The 15,902-nt window shown below is 38.4% G+C and overlaps 1 protein-coding gene across 1 annotated transcript in view; it reads right to left on the bottom strand.

The window, feature by feature from the left end:
- Positions 1-15,902, bottom strand: part of LOC146690185 (axonemal central pair apparatus protein HYDIN-like) — a 70,782-nt gene that overhangs the window by 20,514 nt on the left and 34,366 nt on the right. Inside the window, exons 31-63 of the mRNA XM_085435064.1 lie at positions 15,607-15,743; positions 14,883-15,010; positions 14,662-14,775; positions 10,799-10,879; positions 10,516-10,665; positions 10,132-10,371; positions 9,670-9,799; positions 9,435-9,557; positions 9,050-9,220; positions 8,740-8,913; positions 7,854-8,026; positions 7,518-7,592; positions 7,174-7,357; positions 6,922-7,063; positions 5,790-5,916; positions 5,624-5,711; positions 5,408-5,499; positions 4,791-4,910; positions 4,339-4,500; positions 3,981-4,175; positions 3,648-3,848; positions 3,250-3,482; positions 2,975-3,157; positions 2,684-2,803; positions 2,440-2,599; positions 2,189-2,361; positions 1,798-1,996; positions 1,590-1,683; positions 1,080-1,173; positions 823-988; positions 658-740; positions 302-448; positions 48-138 (exon numbers count right to left, since the gene is read on the bottom strand). Of these exons, the coding sequence (XP_085291190.1) occupies positions 48-138; positions 302-448; positions 658-740; positions 823-988; positions 1,080-1,173; positions 1,590-1,683; positions 1,798-1,996; positions 2,189-2,361; positions 2,440-2,599; positions 2,684-2,803; positions 2,975-3,157; positions 3,250-3,482; positions 3,648-3,848; positions 3,981-4,175; positions 4,339-4,500; positions 4,791-4,910; positions 5,408-5,499; positions 5,624-5,711; positions 5,790-5,916; positions 6,922-7,063; positions 7,174-7,357; positions 7,518-7,592; positions 7,854-8,026; positions 8,740-8,913; positions 9,050-9,220; positions 9,435-9,557; positions 9,670-9,799; positions 10,132-10,371; positions 10,516-10,665; positions 10,799-10,879; positions 14,662-14,775; positions 14,883-15,010; positions 15,607-15,743 (4,750 nt within the window). The remainder of the gene's footprint in view (positions 1-47; positions 139-301; positions 449-657; positions 741-822; positions 989-1,079; positions 1,174-1,589; positions 1,684-1,797; positions 1,997-2,188; positions 2,362-2,439; positions 2,600-2,683; positions 2,804-2,974; positions 3,158-3,249; positions 3,483-3,647; positions 3,849-3,980; positions 4,176-4,338; positions 4,501-4,790; positions 4,911-5,407; positions 5,500-5,623; positions 5,712-5,789; positions 5,917-6,921; positions 7,064-7,173; positions 7,358-7,517; positions 7,593-7,853; positions 8,027-8,739; positions 8,914-9,049; positions 9,221-9,434; positions 9,558-9,669; positions 9,800-10,131; positions 10,372-10,515; positions 10,666-10,798; positions 10,880-14,661; positions 14,776-14,882; positions 15,011-15,606; positions 15,744-15,902) is intronic.

Genomic DNA, 15,902 nt, shown 5'->3' with positions numbered 1-15,902 from the left:
TCTATCAGGCACTGTCACTGGTGTGAAATTCACCAGTGTTCTCTCACCTGAAGAAAACTCTGAAAGGATTCTGGTGGTATTTTGGCAGCATTGGGCCTCCCTGAAAGGGTCTCTCTTGATATAGTCTTACCTGGACCCCTGAGACCAGAATGTAAAGTGAAAAAAAATACACAATTTATTAACAATAAATGTTACAAAATTTTGTTTTGTGAAAACTAAAACTAAAAATGGTGGAGCAAATAAAATATCTTTAAAATAACATGTGCTGGATGTGTTGTTTTTGTGTGTTCTGTTGGCCTACCCTGTCCTCACGGGATCTGTGATCATGCGGCAGATGGTGAAAGAGGCCTCAAAGACCCCATTGTTTTCGATGGTGAAGCTTTGGCTTTTCTTGTTGCCATAGATCAGAGGACCAAAGTTCAAGTCGGATGAAGGTGTGATCTTGTATCTGAAGAGAGACGAACATAAAACACCAAAAACAAAAAAACAACTGCTAAGCTGCTTCATATGAGCAAAATAAGAGGCTGGAAATGAGATGAAAGAAACACAGTTTTTCAAATTCTATACTATAATACGATAATACAATAATGTTTCTGCACTATTAATAAATAATATATTAATAGTGCAGAATTAGTGAGAGCGTGAATCGGCCTTCACCTGGTGAAAACAGATCGGGCTGAAACCCTGATCGCCACGATAGCTACAGTTTCTCCTCCTGTCCCAATGCTCGGTTCAATCACCTGCAAAAGATTAGCTCACTCAGTGTCAGCTATCAATTATTTAAATCTTTTAAATAAAGTTTTTACTTTTTATGGATCGAACCTGGCAAGGCAGGATAGGTTGGTCTTTAATGAACACTTCCACATCAGGTTTGAAGAGGATGTTCACTGTTGCGGGCTTGTTGGGCATCAGACTACCACACTGAGGAGACACTTTGAAAATGGAGTTTAGGTCTGGCTGCACTGGGTCTGTCTGCTCAACATTAAACCTTGTGATAAGAGAACAATAAAATTAAATGACCGTTCCATGAAAACCTTTATATGAATAAAATATTGCAAAAACTATCAGTTTAAACTCACTTGTAAGATACTTCATATTTTCCTTGGTTTTTCAATCTGAGTGACAGTCTGACATCCTCAAAGACTCTGATGGTTCCAAAATTAAGACAGCCATCTGACATAGAAACATGAGCATGTAGTACATTATTGGTGGTTATTATATCCTGCCACCCACTCAGTCAGTCATTTTGCAGTGCTATCTGTTAATGGTCCTTAGCTGCGTTAGATGCCGGTTCTCTGTGACAAAAATATTTCCTCATGATAAAAAGGCAGCTCTACTTAATTTTCATTATTTAAGGAAATATAAATGTATATAACAATGTCTGTATGATGGATTTTCAGTTACTGTAACATCCTTGTTACATTTTTTCAACTTAAATATCATTTTTATGTGACTCCTTCTTTTGCATAAAATGTGGAGAATGGAAGTGCAGGTTCAAAATGGTCAAAATCGGATTGTTTACTGCATTTAAATCAATAAAAGGCCCACATTCACTTTCACATTTAAACGAAAAGCTGTTTCATTTGTACCTGGACTGATTTCCAGGTCCACGTCATAGGCTTCGGCAGTAACCTGAATATTTTCAGTGTATACAACACCTAGGATTTTCTCCACATCGGCTACCTGGAAAAAAACCCACATGATGTACTTCTGTGTGTATAACATGTCTATAATATATTCATTTATTTCATGTTATTTATTAACTACAGCATGAGTACTGCTCTGGTTGTACTCTACCTCCAGACGCAAGATTCTCTTAATATTGAGTGGCCTTCGGGCTCTGAAGCGCAAGCTCAAAGGGAAAGAAGAGTTAGGTGAGATGATGCCCTGATCTTGTGGCACAGTGAACTCATCACCCAACTCTTCCACACCCTGCAATCTCCAGGACACTGGCAGAGCTGTCTTATTATACATCATAATGCTGCGGCTGTCCCTCCTGGGCAGGATAAAAAAGGTTGGGTGAAGAGAGAGAAATCCCAAATTATCCACTGTGGCATATTTTATCATTGAAGCTCCTTTCTTTTGAGAAAATTCTTCATGGTTTTGTTTTTTTCAAATTCACTTTTGAATCTGTAAACTGAGCAATAGTTATCCGTGTTCCCTGAATTACTGCGGTATATGTTGGTACCTGTGCAGCAAAATCCTGTCAAAGTGCAAATGCTTGCTTTCCAACTCCAACTCTGGCCGAACGCCCCAGCACGAAAGCTCAATGACCACAAGCTCAGGATTGTCTTTGATCTGGCAAATCAAGCCGTCCTTCATTTGTCCTACTTTTGTTGGGTACGACCAAAGCGTCAACTCCTTGTAGGGTGGAAAAGTATTTAAATGTAAGTAGAGAAAGTAGAGTAAAATTATCAGACAGCATTAGTGCTATTCTACCTGTTTCTGGTTCGGTTTGAGGGTCATGGCTGGGGGGTCCAACAGATATGTGGTGGCCTGCGTATCATGCTTGAAACTGAATTGGACCTCAGCCTCCAGACATGAGTTATTGTGAATCACCAGCTTCTCTGAGTTCTCGGGGTATCTGTTTTCCTTGTATCTAGAAAACACACACGTGAATCTGTAAATACAAAGAAAGCCACAACCACATGAAACCATTTATAGCCATCGTTCTGCCTCTCACCTGTCTCTGGTCTTGCCACAGAGCAAAGGTCCAAACTCAAAGTATCCAGGTTTAATTACATAGGTCTTCAGAAGCCCCTCTTTGGTTTGAGTGACTTTCTTACTGTGGGGAAACACAGTCCTGTGGAAATCACACACAAAAAGTCAGACTATTAAAAAGCTTCAAACTTAATTCATCTGTGAAAAATAGATCTAGATTTTTACAAAGTGAGGCAGAACACAACACGCCAACTACAACCTCCCCGTTTGCAGTTATTTCACTACATTAGTTCATCACACTACGCAGACTGACATGTAATCACTGCTGATGGAAGGATAAGTAGAAACTCCTCTGCAGATGAGCTGGTTGAGTCTCCGGGTCCCGACTATCTCAAAGTTGAAGGTATGTTTAAAAGTTCCTGGTGACTCTGAGTAGAACCAGATCTTGAGTACCACCTCACCGCCAGCTGGCACAACCCAGCGAAATGCTGTCAGACTAAATGCATACAAGCACACATTCAGACAAGCAGCACCAACAACAAATTAAAAAACACTAATGAACATTAGTGATTCTGCAGTACGTCTTACATATGGCTGCGTTTTTGTTCCAAGCTTGCTTGATGTTCTTCCTGGTCAGTGTCCTCGGGGTGGAAGGAGGCATGCGAACGTGACCCGAGACGCTCTGGTCCCTGTGCTTTTGTTTTGGCGGAAGTCTGTTTCTTGCTCCTGTGAATCTCTCGGCCCGTTTTATCCTTGTCCTTCGCCACTGTGCTGTCCTTAATGGTGGCCTTGCCATGACCTTTAGAGCCTGTTGCCTCTTCCTTTACAAAAACAGCAGACAAACAGTGTTCTGACTTAAAAACCTAAAATTTCATGCTTTTAACACCAAAATAAGCTTGTGTGGGTTAAATGGACATGAGGTCCATGTTGCTTGTGTTTCAGATTTTGCCTCAAATTAAGAATGATTTTTTTTGTTTAGACATTACCGATAACTTTAAAACGGATGCTTGCAGCTCGTCCTCTTTCTTGTCCTTGTCCTTTTCATCCAGCCCTGAAGGAACCAGGAAGGTGAAACAGGTCTGTTCTAGTTTAGCTTGCTCTCGTTTTTTGGGAAAAGGAACGACAGAGAAGGTGACAGAAGGAGGGATTGGAGGGCCACTAGGACCTATCCCTAAATCATCCAACACCTAATGAGACCAAAGCAGAAAAGAAAATAGATTAGGAATTCATCTTAAACTTATGAAAGAATAATTTCATTTTCAACAGAAACATAATTAATAATTTTATAAAAATGAAAGATCTGTGAAATGATGCTATACCTCATCTAGGGCAGGCAAAGAGCTGCTTATGATGCTCATGTAGTCTTTTTCTGTTACATTTAACACAATATATGGAATGTCCAGAGGAGATGCCTTGTCGTCTGCCTTCTCTGCTTCTGACAGTCCTGCTATTTGACTGTGCAAAGGTGATATGAGCTTGTTACTGACTCTCCTGCTCTTCTTATCAGCAGAGGACTGTGTAGATGGAAAAAATATTTTGGATTCAAACAAGGATAAAGAATTATAGCACACCTTTCCAATTTTCCAAGCAGTCTTACATTTAAGTTAAAAAAAAAAAAGGAGGGATTGGAGGGCCACCTGGTGGAGGACCACCAGGTGTGTTGGCCAGCTAACACACCTGCTTCTCTGTTGTAACTTCAGCTGACCCTAAAGCATCTTCAGTGGGGAGTGGGACCAACAACAATCCCCGGCGCCGGTCCCAGTGCTGCAGGATATGCTCCACCAGGGCTTGGCTCTCCTCGTATTGACAGAACTTAGACTGCAGGTTCTCCACCCGGGACTGAATGGGGGTATGGTGAGCAATGGAGAATGAAGGAATGGTGGCACTTGAATGGTTAGTAGGCAATGATGTGAGTCTGTTAACCTCTAATGTAGAACATAATGTGCACCAGAACAGGTTAGGTTTACAGCATAAGTTACCAAGGTGAGTACGAAGCATCTGAATGAGAAGTATGGAAACCCAGGATTGGACCCAAAGTTACTTGGACTAAATCCTGCTTTGTAATACAGGCCTCAGATTTTATGTTATTGACTTAACAAAGAGCCCTTAAATGGCATATTTGTACAAACCTTCCCAGCAGGTAAGCCCTGTCTTCTTGCTCTGTCTTTTTGATTCCTCTCCCCTGCTTGTTTTCCATCTTTCAACTCTTTTTCTTCTCCTGTACTCTTCACATTTACAGTTTCTGTATTCTGGCAACAAACATGATTCATGTTGGATATAAAAGCAAAATTAAATACTTTAATGTAATTAGATCCTGTGCAGAATGCAAGACACTGGATTGCAGAGTAAATCATTAATTCTTCATTGAGTGGTTTTAAAAACTAAAGTAAGAGAAGCTGAAGATTTCACAGCACACATAGTAACAGATAGGCCTATAAGAAGTACTTTTGTTTCTTGAATCCCTTTTTTCTCAAATTAAAATCAAGTAAGTATTCAAAACATACTTGAAAAAAATCAGACATGTTGTTAAAATAGTAAGAACTCATCTCAATTTATTATTCCATCATTCCTCATATCTGATTTGTTGTATAACATTACACAATCTTATGAAATAATGTATCCCAAACATGCAGTATAAAAACTCCAGTAAGTTACAAAGTAGGTAATTAGTCTGCTATACATATCTACCATTTTAAATAATGCACTGGGGTTGAGTGTGTTGACATCGTTGCTAAGCTTAATTTACCTTGTCTATCTCCAGTGTGTCTGTGGGTTGAGGAGAACCTGTGGTTCCTTCTGTCTGCTTCTGTGGATCATCGGCCTCTTTGCTATGATGCTCTGTAGGAATAATGACCAGACGTCACTCAGTAACTGATTATGCTGCACTCTATAAACCGTTTCATTTTTTGCTCTATATTACATTTTATAAAATATTACATGTTTTTTTTACACTTGTCTGCACCTTCATTTAGATGACATTGCTCTCTTGTGTCCCCTAATTGCTCTTTGGAGTCGTTAACAGAAGACGCCCTTAGCACATTCAATGTTGACTACAGAGGAAAGGGGAGAAATTAATTCAGTGCTCTAATTTTTCTCTGTATTTGCTGGTCTTCAGACTGGATACAGACCTGCTTTACCCCCAGCAAGCTCTTCTTCCTTGATGGTTCTTTAATGTCCTTCTTTCCACCCACCTCTTTTAACCTTTGGTTCTCTTCCTGTTGCCTCTTTTCTTCCAGCTCTTTCGCCATCTGCTCCCTTACACACAAGTGAATTGTTTTTAGTTACCTTCATTTGAACTTGAATATATTCCTGGTATTTGAGTGAAACTGTGCATGCTCAGCATAAATAAAACTGTGCACAATATTCCTGGATGTAGAAGGAAGCAAGAAGTAGTTTCAAGTCTCTATATTTATGATCCCTATGAGGGCTTTTATTACATGGTAGATATAGTAAATCTAAGTCTATAACTGGTTTAAGAAGAAAATGAATGACATCAAATACCTCAAAATGTGGTTATAGTGGCTTATGCCATATTCTAAACCATTATTGATATAAATGTTAAAGCACATATTATGTATTGATTATTTATTACTGACATACTGACATGAAAGAGATTAAACAGTTGCTGCAGATTTGTCAGCTGCATATCTGATTCGGCTTTCACTCCAAAGCTGCTATATTGGATAGAGACTGTGTGACTAGGAAAGTTATTTGAGTAAAATAAAATGAATTTCATGGAGACCATCAAGAAACCAGTTTGAGACGCTCTATGATCTGTGACATGGTGTGTTATCCTGCTGGAAACAGCCCTCAGCAGATGTGGTCACTGTGGTCATAAAGGGATGGACATGGACAGCTACAGCAATCAGAAAGGCTTGTGTGTGCGTGGTGTTTAAACAATGCTCAGCTGGTACTTAGGGAACAAGAGAAAATACCCCTGATACCATTACACCACCGTCAGCCTGAACTCTTGATACAAGGCAGGACGGACCCGATTTTTCTACATACCTTGGGTTGTAATAAGTGGTTATCTGAATTATTGTTGTCTTCCTATCAGCTTGAAGCAGTTTGGACATTCTCCTCTGACCTCTGGCATCAACAAGGCATTTTCACCCAGAGAACTGAGCCTCACTAGGCATGTTGATCATACCATTGATGACTGTGTCCATTTCATCAAGCTAAAACATCAGTTTTGACTTTGTGCAGTTTGGTAAAACTAGAAATTAAAACCTCACTGAAAAAAATAAATATTGTCAATACCTGAACTTCTGCTGTCGGAATTCCTCTCTGTGTTTTTTGTTGATGCGCTCCTTCACCTCCTGTGGCAGAGCATTATACTCCTCCTCATCCATGTCCTGCAGCCATTGTTCCTCCTTGGCAGCTTTCTCCTTCTGCAGAGCCTCTGAAACACACACACACACAGTTTTGGTCATTTATCTAATTCAATACATAAACATGACAACTATAAGTTCTGTTCACAGGTATAAGAATTTCTGTCTGTAAATGTTTTACCTTCAGCTTCGCTTTGAGCTTTTTCCCGTGCCTTCAGGGCTGTATAAGAGTCAGATAAGTTGACCAAATAGATGTGTTTGCGGTTACTTAAGGCCTTGAGAACAACCTGCAGAGTGCTCGCTGGAACCCGAGTGTACGCTGAGTCCAGGCCATCAATCACTATTCCACGATAACAATCGCTTAACTGTAATCACAACGTAAGCACCAACATTAGAGAGAATTACAAAATAACTAGAGAAACATGAGAGAAAACATTCCTTATTTGTGCCAATTTATTGCACAGCACTGGCTAAGAGTTATTCAGTTTGCACTTTTCTGTATATACACACCATGTAATACCTCACCTGAAATCTTTCTGCTAGGATATCAACCAGTAAATGCTCAGGCAACAGACTCCTCAGTGTGGTCACATCTCCTCCCTGAAGCAAAATCACACTAAATAAATTGGTTTTCTATGAGTAACAATTACTCTGTATTCACAGTTTATACAATAGTTTTGTATAGAGGTGTAAAGGAAATGAAATTTAAATGAATTATTTAACTGCAAAGCAAGGACCAGACCACCAATTCATAGAGAAAAGAAATACATTAAAACAGAAAGAAAAAGTAAAAACAAACAAAATAAAGTCCTGTGAAAAGCTCAAAGACAACAGATACGGAGATACTTTGAGAAAATGTACCAGACAATGGACAATGTGTTGATTTTCAGTCATCAGGGGAGCCTTGGAGTCATTTTCACTACTGTTGTCCTCACAGTTGTTGGCTGTATTTAGTATAAAAGGCGATGAATCTGGATCGGAGGCTTCAAGAGGTGCTGTGGGTCCTGATCCAGACGTTTCCTCAATGACCAGACCTGGTAGCAGGTGGGTAATTTTTAGTTACTCTTCTGCTATGGTATCCAGCCTTACTGTAAAAGATCTGAAATATCTCTAAGGATGGGGGTAAGCTTCATTTAATTTACGGCAGAGGATACAGTAAGTGTAGGTTCTAATGGTTTAGTCCCAAGGAAATTTTCATTTTTAGACCATTTTCTAAATTCTGATGAGTTTTTATACTGCCGTGTACATTTTCTTCATCACTTTGTAGTACAACTATTAATATGTGTTTAGCTAAATGAAAAAACAAACAAAACAGTTTAATAAAAACCAACAATCACATATAGAGAAGGTTTACTCTTCTGTCCTCTTTGTGTTTGCCTGGTTGCAGATGTGAGAGTCAGGCTATAAAGAGTTGGTATTGCTGCCTGATATCAGGCTATTTTTTGTGTCTTTTGTTTTGACCTGTTCACACCAACGATAAATTCATAATTTAATTTCAGTTTTCTAACCATATTAAAACCTTTCTGATTTTAAAACATGTATCTGTGTTTTGGGACGGTTTTTAAAGATGATGCTTTTTTCAGACCATGCAATAAACTGGCAATCTGCCCAGGTCGCACCCTCTTTTCCTTTGACAGCTGAATCACGCTGCAGCCCAGCTCTTAACCGTTTACTTAAAACTGAAAATGACCAGTTAAAGGTGTTATTCATTTTTCCATCACAAGCTGCTTTCTAGCTTCCAGCTTACCAGCTTCCTTAGCATTTTTCTGAGCATGCTCTGTAGCAGCAAAGTCAAAGAGTTGTCTTGCTGTCAGGCTAACTGGTGAAGTGCCATTTAAAAGCATATCTGTAACCACATCATCAACACAGAGGCACGCTGCTCCATACCGAAGTGCCAGAGCAGCTGCTATGCTGCTCTTATCTGAAAAAAAAAAAGAGACACACACACACATACACACACACACCTTTTATATCAAGTTAACTGACTCTAGCAGGGGATGATTGTTTTATACACTATCATTATTTAAATTCTTTCATTGCAGAATGTGTTTTTAAACCTGTCAGTGGGGCTCCATATACGATAATAGCAATGCCTCTGCAGTTGCGTCCAATCAGAGCCTCAGGTGACAGGTCAACACCCATATGTCGGGCAACTGCTCTGCAGATAGGGGTCATCTCGAACTGTCTTAGACTCTCGCTGCTCGCCAATCTGGTCAATTCTGAGAAAACTGAATTTGAATTTAAATGTTAATTTTATAAGCAAAATAATGTTTGCAAAGAAAATTACACAAGTCTGAAAATTGATGGCATTTTTTTATGAACTGCTAGATGAGAAGTGAAACATCTTAAAGGACATTACAAAGAAGTCCTGTTGCTTTCAACTCAAGGTGATCATAGCCTGGATGACTGAGAACCAACAAAGAAGAAACTTGCTGTACTTACACATTTCAGGTGGTTTCACACCTGTAGTTCTAATTTCTGGGTGGTCTTCATCTAGTTTAGGCTTATTTTTTCCTCCCTGTGTGTCTTCATTTTGATCGTCATGACCCGTACCTGCCTTCAGCTCTGGGGCACACAGATCGATTAAAAGTGACATTATGACAGACATTAAAACAAATATGTGCTGACATAACTGTGTGTATATTATCAATAGCTGCTTAGGTATCTTTAAAGATACCTTCGTCTTTCATCTTGGAGCAATACTCCTTGTAATAGTCCAGCAGTTCTGAGGGAAGCCCTTCTCCCGGGACACGTGGAGGAAGTAGTAACACACTGTTGTCTTTATAATCCTGCATCAAACGCAGAATCTGCATGTGACCATGAGAAGAGAGGGCAGTTAAAAACCCAGAAAAAAATGTCTTATTAGAGACACCACATAATGCAAAAGACAAAAACAGATCATTTAATTCAGGAAAGCTGTGTGAGATTAACTGTAGTGAAAAAATTGCATTGCACAGCATTTCTACTTTGTCTCTTTCTCTGATGCCTTTTTAATCATGCCATATTTTACCAATGAAAGGAAATCACATAATCTCTTCATATTACTACACCACTTGTAGCCTTGCCTTTAAAAATCATGCACTTCATTTTAAAGTAAATTTGCAACAATATTTCTGAGACTTTAGAAAAAAAGTGCTACCTCTTCTTCCTGGAGATACTGTGTGTCAAACTCCAGGGAGTAAAACTCAATGGGGAAAGAACAGGGGTTTTTCACTGTAACCTCAGCTTCAACATCAGTGCTGGCAGGGAGACAAGGGCCCAGCTCGAGTACCGAAGGGCAGAACTCGAGATGTGGATCCTCACCCTGACCCTGAGCTGTGATGAACACCTCCTGGGTGCTGTCAGTGACTCGCACCACTAGCCGTCTGTTGTAAGGACACTGAAAGACAAATAGAGCAAAACAGTAGGTCTTTTGTCATATTTTATATCACGTTCTCTTGCTACTTTTTCATGATTAAGCAGTATGATGTTATGCTACTAATTATATCTAACAGTTATTGTTCTAATATTAAAAGCAGTTCACCCCATCAGCAGGCTTGAACTTTATGTGGACATTGACCCGTTCACCAGGGGACAGCACACCAGAGGAGGGAAACATCTCAAACACCACTGGAGGTGGGCGCTGCTCCTGCAAGGCTTTTTTACGCTTGTAGAGGGGCAGGAACTTATCGATCTGAGTGAGAACAAGAACAAATGCAGGCATCACATTTATTGTATTTCTCTCTATCTGATATCTTTCTTGGCACGACACAGATGGCCTGTGGATTCCATTTTTTATATTATCCACAAAATAACAACAGTCATACCTTTTTAAAAGGCTTAACCTCCTCAGCTATGCTCCAGTGACACGGCACAGACTCATGGTTCAGCAGCTGTATTGTCTTCATCTGTTGGGTTATAAAGAAATTCTTACATTTTGCACAACAATATGTCATTAAATATAATGACATCGCATTACTGCAAGTTAAAACTGGTTTCAATTAATGAGATTTACTCATGCCTTTAGAATACCAAAGGTTCGAATGTACAGTATAGGTCTGACAATTCACTGATTTACCGGAACTGTCTGTATGTAATTTTCAAAACGCCCCATAAACTTGAAGCAGTCAAACATATTCCTGGATGGAGTAGAGCTTGAATTAGCTCCAGAATTTAAATATCTTGGGGTCATTCTAGACCCAACATTATCCTTCAAGAGTCACATAAATAAAGAGTCCCAGGTACTTAAATTTAATAATCGAAATTTTAATCATATACGTAATAATTTAAATATGAATGTTGCAAAAACTTATTTTTACTCAATGATCATCTCTCATATCGACTATTGTTTGACGTCCTGGTCACTTGCTTGTCCAACAACACTTAAAACTATTGAAAACATTTATAAAAGAAGTTTAAAACTACTTGACAAAAAACCGACTTCCCACCACCACTGTCATGTGTTAAAAAAAACATAAATTACATGAACTTCAATAACTTAGTGAAACTTAAAAGAGTGTGTTTAATATATAAAGTCTTACACTCCCTTGCTCCACCACCACTAAAGCAGTTCATTAGGCATAAAGAAAGCTCAGACAGGACCACTCGAGCTACAATCTGAGGAGACTTGTTTATACCCTACAGACGGACAGCATTTGGGCAGAACGTCCTCTCTGTTAAGGGAGGCCATCTGTGGAACAGTCTTCCTCAACCAGTTAGAGAATGCTCTACACTCAGTTTGTTTAAGGCAAAGGTTAAAAACTGGTTATGGACAAATCAAGTGTGTGATCATGTATGAGTTGTACAGTTTTAATGTTTTGTTGGGAACAGAATGGTGTGTATGTGTGAGTTTGGTGATGGAGTTTTTATTATGAATGAATGATGAATTTTTATGAATTATTATGTCTATTTTTTATGCTTAAGGATAACAGATGGAAATTAGCCCTTGGCTATAATCTGGTATGTTTACATTCATGTCATTTTTTTTTTTACATTTATGTTCATTAACATGCACTGTCCTAAATAAATAAAATTTAAAAAAATAAATAAATAAATTTCTTGGTAACTATATGTAGGAGGGCACCACAGTGAGCCCAGTTAGAGCTCTGTGCTTGACAGCTGTGCCTACCTGCTGTTCAAAACTGTTAATTGTGAGGAACAGCCAATCAGAAGAAACTTAAAGGAAGAACTGGTAAAAAAAAAAAAAGGCAAATTTAAAATAAAAGATGATGTGAAAGGCTGCACCATGGCCCAGTAATGATAACTAAGGACTGTGAATTATATAAAGATGCTCAAGTCCAAGAAAAGAAATATAGAGATGAGAAATTTGCAAATGTGGTTAGCTTTGAATAATAGATTTTACTGTAATTGCATTTTTTTTTTCATCTCAGTGGAACACACTGCAATTCTTTTTTTTTTTTTTTGTGTGTGTGTCCCATTTGGATCTTTAGCATCAGAATTGTTGTCTTAAGGCCACAATGTAATTCAAACATGTTTGAACCCATTAATGTTTTCAAAACAAACACTAACAAAAGTAGCAGACCCAGTATATTTGTTAAATACATAAAAATAACCACTTTCATTAACTGTTAATAACTGTTTTATACACACATCATCTACTTACTGTATTTTAGTATCTGTTCTAACTCAGTCAGGATCTATTATCTCTTAGTCAATGTTTTGGAGAAAAATATGCCTTCCTTCGCATTCTGAAGTCAGTCATGCATGTTGTAAATGTTTTCAGGTTTTTCTGTCTGTTTCAGCCAGCCTGAGGATTAAGCACCTGTACCTGGCGGAACCATTTCTGATTTTCACTGATCATTGAAACAAAAAGATTCTTGTCTCGACTGATTTTTTAAGTTGCACATCAGCTCAATTTATGTTCACCTGGTTAAAATGAATTAAGTATTGTTTTTCAAAATGCAATAATTTTTAAGCCTAGAAAACTTAAATTACACAAAGATGTTTTTATCACTTAAGAAATATTTCTAGGTTAAGTACCATTGTATCATGCTCTAAACTGGAAATTGTTATCCATGCATTTATTAGTTCTATGTTTGAACCCTATGTTTCTCTATTTAGTTCTTGTCTATTTAGGTTCCTCCCATGTCTGTGTGTCCCCACTACATTGTCCATAGTGTCATGTCTTCGGTGTATGAGTCTGTCGTGTACCCTGTGTTTAGGTCTTCCTCATCCTTTGTGTCTGAGTTATGTTCCTCCTCCCTCTCTCTCGTGTTCCCTCACTCCCTCTCTCTGGCTCTCATGTCTGCCTTACCTCGACCCTTGTGTCAAGCTCGCGTGTCCCAGTCTACGTCTCCCTATGTTTCCTTTTTTGTTTTGACAGTCTCATGTTCCCTGTTCAGTGTGTTTAGTTTTGTTTGTGGGGTCATGTTCATTTCAGCTGTGTTCCCCATGTGTTTCCACTCTCCTCGTCACCTCTCTGTGTATTTAGTGAGTTTTCTGTCATTTGTTGTCAGGTCACCTGCTTTCCATGTTTCATGTTCCAGGTATTCATGTTCCTCGTGTCCAGATTTTTCCATGGCCGTGTTCAGGGTTTTTCCATGTTTAATTCTAGTTTACTCAGTTTAGGTTATTGTTTAGTTTCATACCTTGCCCTTTGTTTAGTATTTTTTCCATCAGCTATATTAAACAGCTCGGTTTTTGTTAAAACCAAATTACGTTCCACGTTCGTTTTGTCTGCGTTTGGGTCCACTATTCACACTCCACACAGTCAGCAAGCACAGACTGTGACATCTGGTTATGACTTTTAGAGCTCTTAATGGTCAAGCACCAGCTTAAATCATTAAACTTTTGCAGCAATACGTCCCCAAGAGGTCCCTGAGGTCTTCTGATAAGGACACAGTTACTGTACATCATACAAGCTGAAAACTAAAGGACACAGCGCTTTTGCCAGAATGGGCCACAGACGCTGGAAGTCTCTCCCTTTAAGTTTTAGATCTGTGGACTCAGTGGTCTCTTATAATAAAAAAAAAACCCAACTCATCTTTCTGATTTGCATTTAGTTACCTCGTTCTTTATTCTGTTTTTGTTTTTAAATTTTTATTGTTTTTTTGTGAAGCACTTTGTGATCTTTGTCTTGAAAGGTGCTATATTTGAATGAAAGTACCCACTGGTTCTCTGTATCATCTGACTGTGGATGGTTATATGATTCTACCTACATCTTTTAGTCCAATCACAAATGAAGAAAATAAATTCAATTTATACACAAAGTATATAAAAGATGGATTAAAAAGATGAAACATGAGTTAAAGTTGTGAATTTGGTTTTTGTATGCAATGGAATAACAGTAGAGCTTAAAAACAAAAAAAAACAAAAAACAAAAAACGCAGACAGAGAGTTAATATAAATATTTGAGCCTTATTTATACACTTAGATGGTGAAACTGAATCGCTATTATCGTTTGCTTGATTTTTGTAATAATTTTGTATACACTACAAATATTGTTTGTACTCTTTTTTTTGTATTGTTTTAATAAGCCTAATAAGCCTTTTTGCTTATTATGGTGGAATTAGAAGAAAGAATGGGGGAAATGTGCTGTGCCTTGGAAAATATTTTCAAGGCACAGCAATTTTTGACTTACTAAGTATTTCAAATTAAATATTAGACGAGAAAGGAATAGGAAGATAAAAGAACTTTCACAGAGTCATCATCCATTGTTATCATGGTGTACCTGACACATGCCACACTGCAGAGTGTCAAATTGAATCGTATCACTGGAAACTGTGACAGCTGGCATGGTTACCACTGCACACAGTCGCACTTGCACCGTTGGACCACCTGCGACCTGTAACAGCAAAGAAAATCCTCTTAGATCCAAAATGACTTATAGAGGGAGAGTGAAAAGACACAAATTTAGTTTGTGGACATGTACAGGTGTAAGCCTGTGTATACCTGGATTGGGAGAATAGCACTCGTATAACCCAAATCCAGGTTGACTCCTTGTGGGTCAAATTTAATTGTGAAACTCTTCGTCTCATCACGGGGTTGGTTCTTCATGCTTTCAAAGTCTACTGTGAAACCTGTGAGGAACCAAAAAGAGTCATAAATTATTTTAAAATCATTTAAATTAAAGAGAAATTTTAAAAAAATGATACTTGAGGTGAATACTTAAATTCACCACTGTGTACAAAAGCTTTAGACATGAAGATGGTTTCAAAACTGCTACAAATCTACATTTTCTATTATCTTCTTTCAGAACATGCTAAGCTAGAAAAAAACAACTATAAGAAATCAATACTTGATGCTGCTTTAAAGCAGCGCCAGTTGTCTTAAATACACTTCCAAACATATCCTTATTCCATCCATCCATCCATCCAACCATCCATCCATACATTCATTCTCTTCTGCTTATCCTTGTCAAGGTTGCAGGGGGACTGGAGAGCCTATCCCAGCTACCACAGGATGAGAGGCAGGGTACACCCTGGACAGGTTCCCAGCCTGATGCAGGGCTAATACAGAGAGACAGACAACCATTCACACTCACATTCACACCTACGGACAATTTAGATTCACCAATGAACCTGACCCCACTAATCCTTATTTCAAGCATTTTAAAAAACACAGGTTGTCTTTGCCTGCGATGATGACCTAAAAAAGTAGGAGGACATTATATTACCTGTGTCCCCAAGATGTTTGTTAGTGGGATGGAAAGACACAGGTATTGATCCATTATTGCTGACCTTCACAGCACGACTCACGACTTTGCCAGGAATGACAAAACCAAAATCCAGAATGTACTCTGGGAGTTGGAACCTGGGAAAAAGATTTAAATAATAAGAATAAAACACTGGGCACAAACAAGCATGTTAGCAATATAACTTATTGTTATAGACTAAAGTCTGTAAAAATGTTTAGAATATATGTATTATAATTTTACTAAATATAAGTTTGCTTTGTATACTGAACTGAAGT

This window comes from Copadichromis virginalis, linkage group LG16 (assembly GCF_057382275.1).
Source record: "Copadichromis virginalis isolate Kocher_CV1m ecotype Utaka linkage group LG16, C_Virginalis_male_GT1.1, whole genome shotgun sequence".
NCBI classification, from domain to species: Eukaryota; Metazoa; Chordata; class Actinopteri; order Cichliformes; family Cichlidae; genus Copadichromis; species Copadichromis virginalis.
This window is presented reverse-complemented; position numbering and strand designations above follow the sequence as displayed.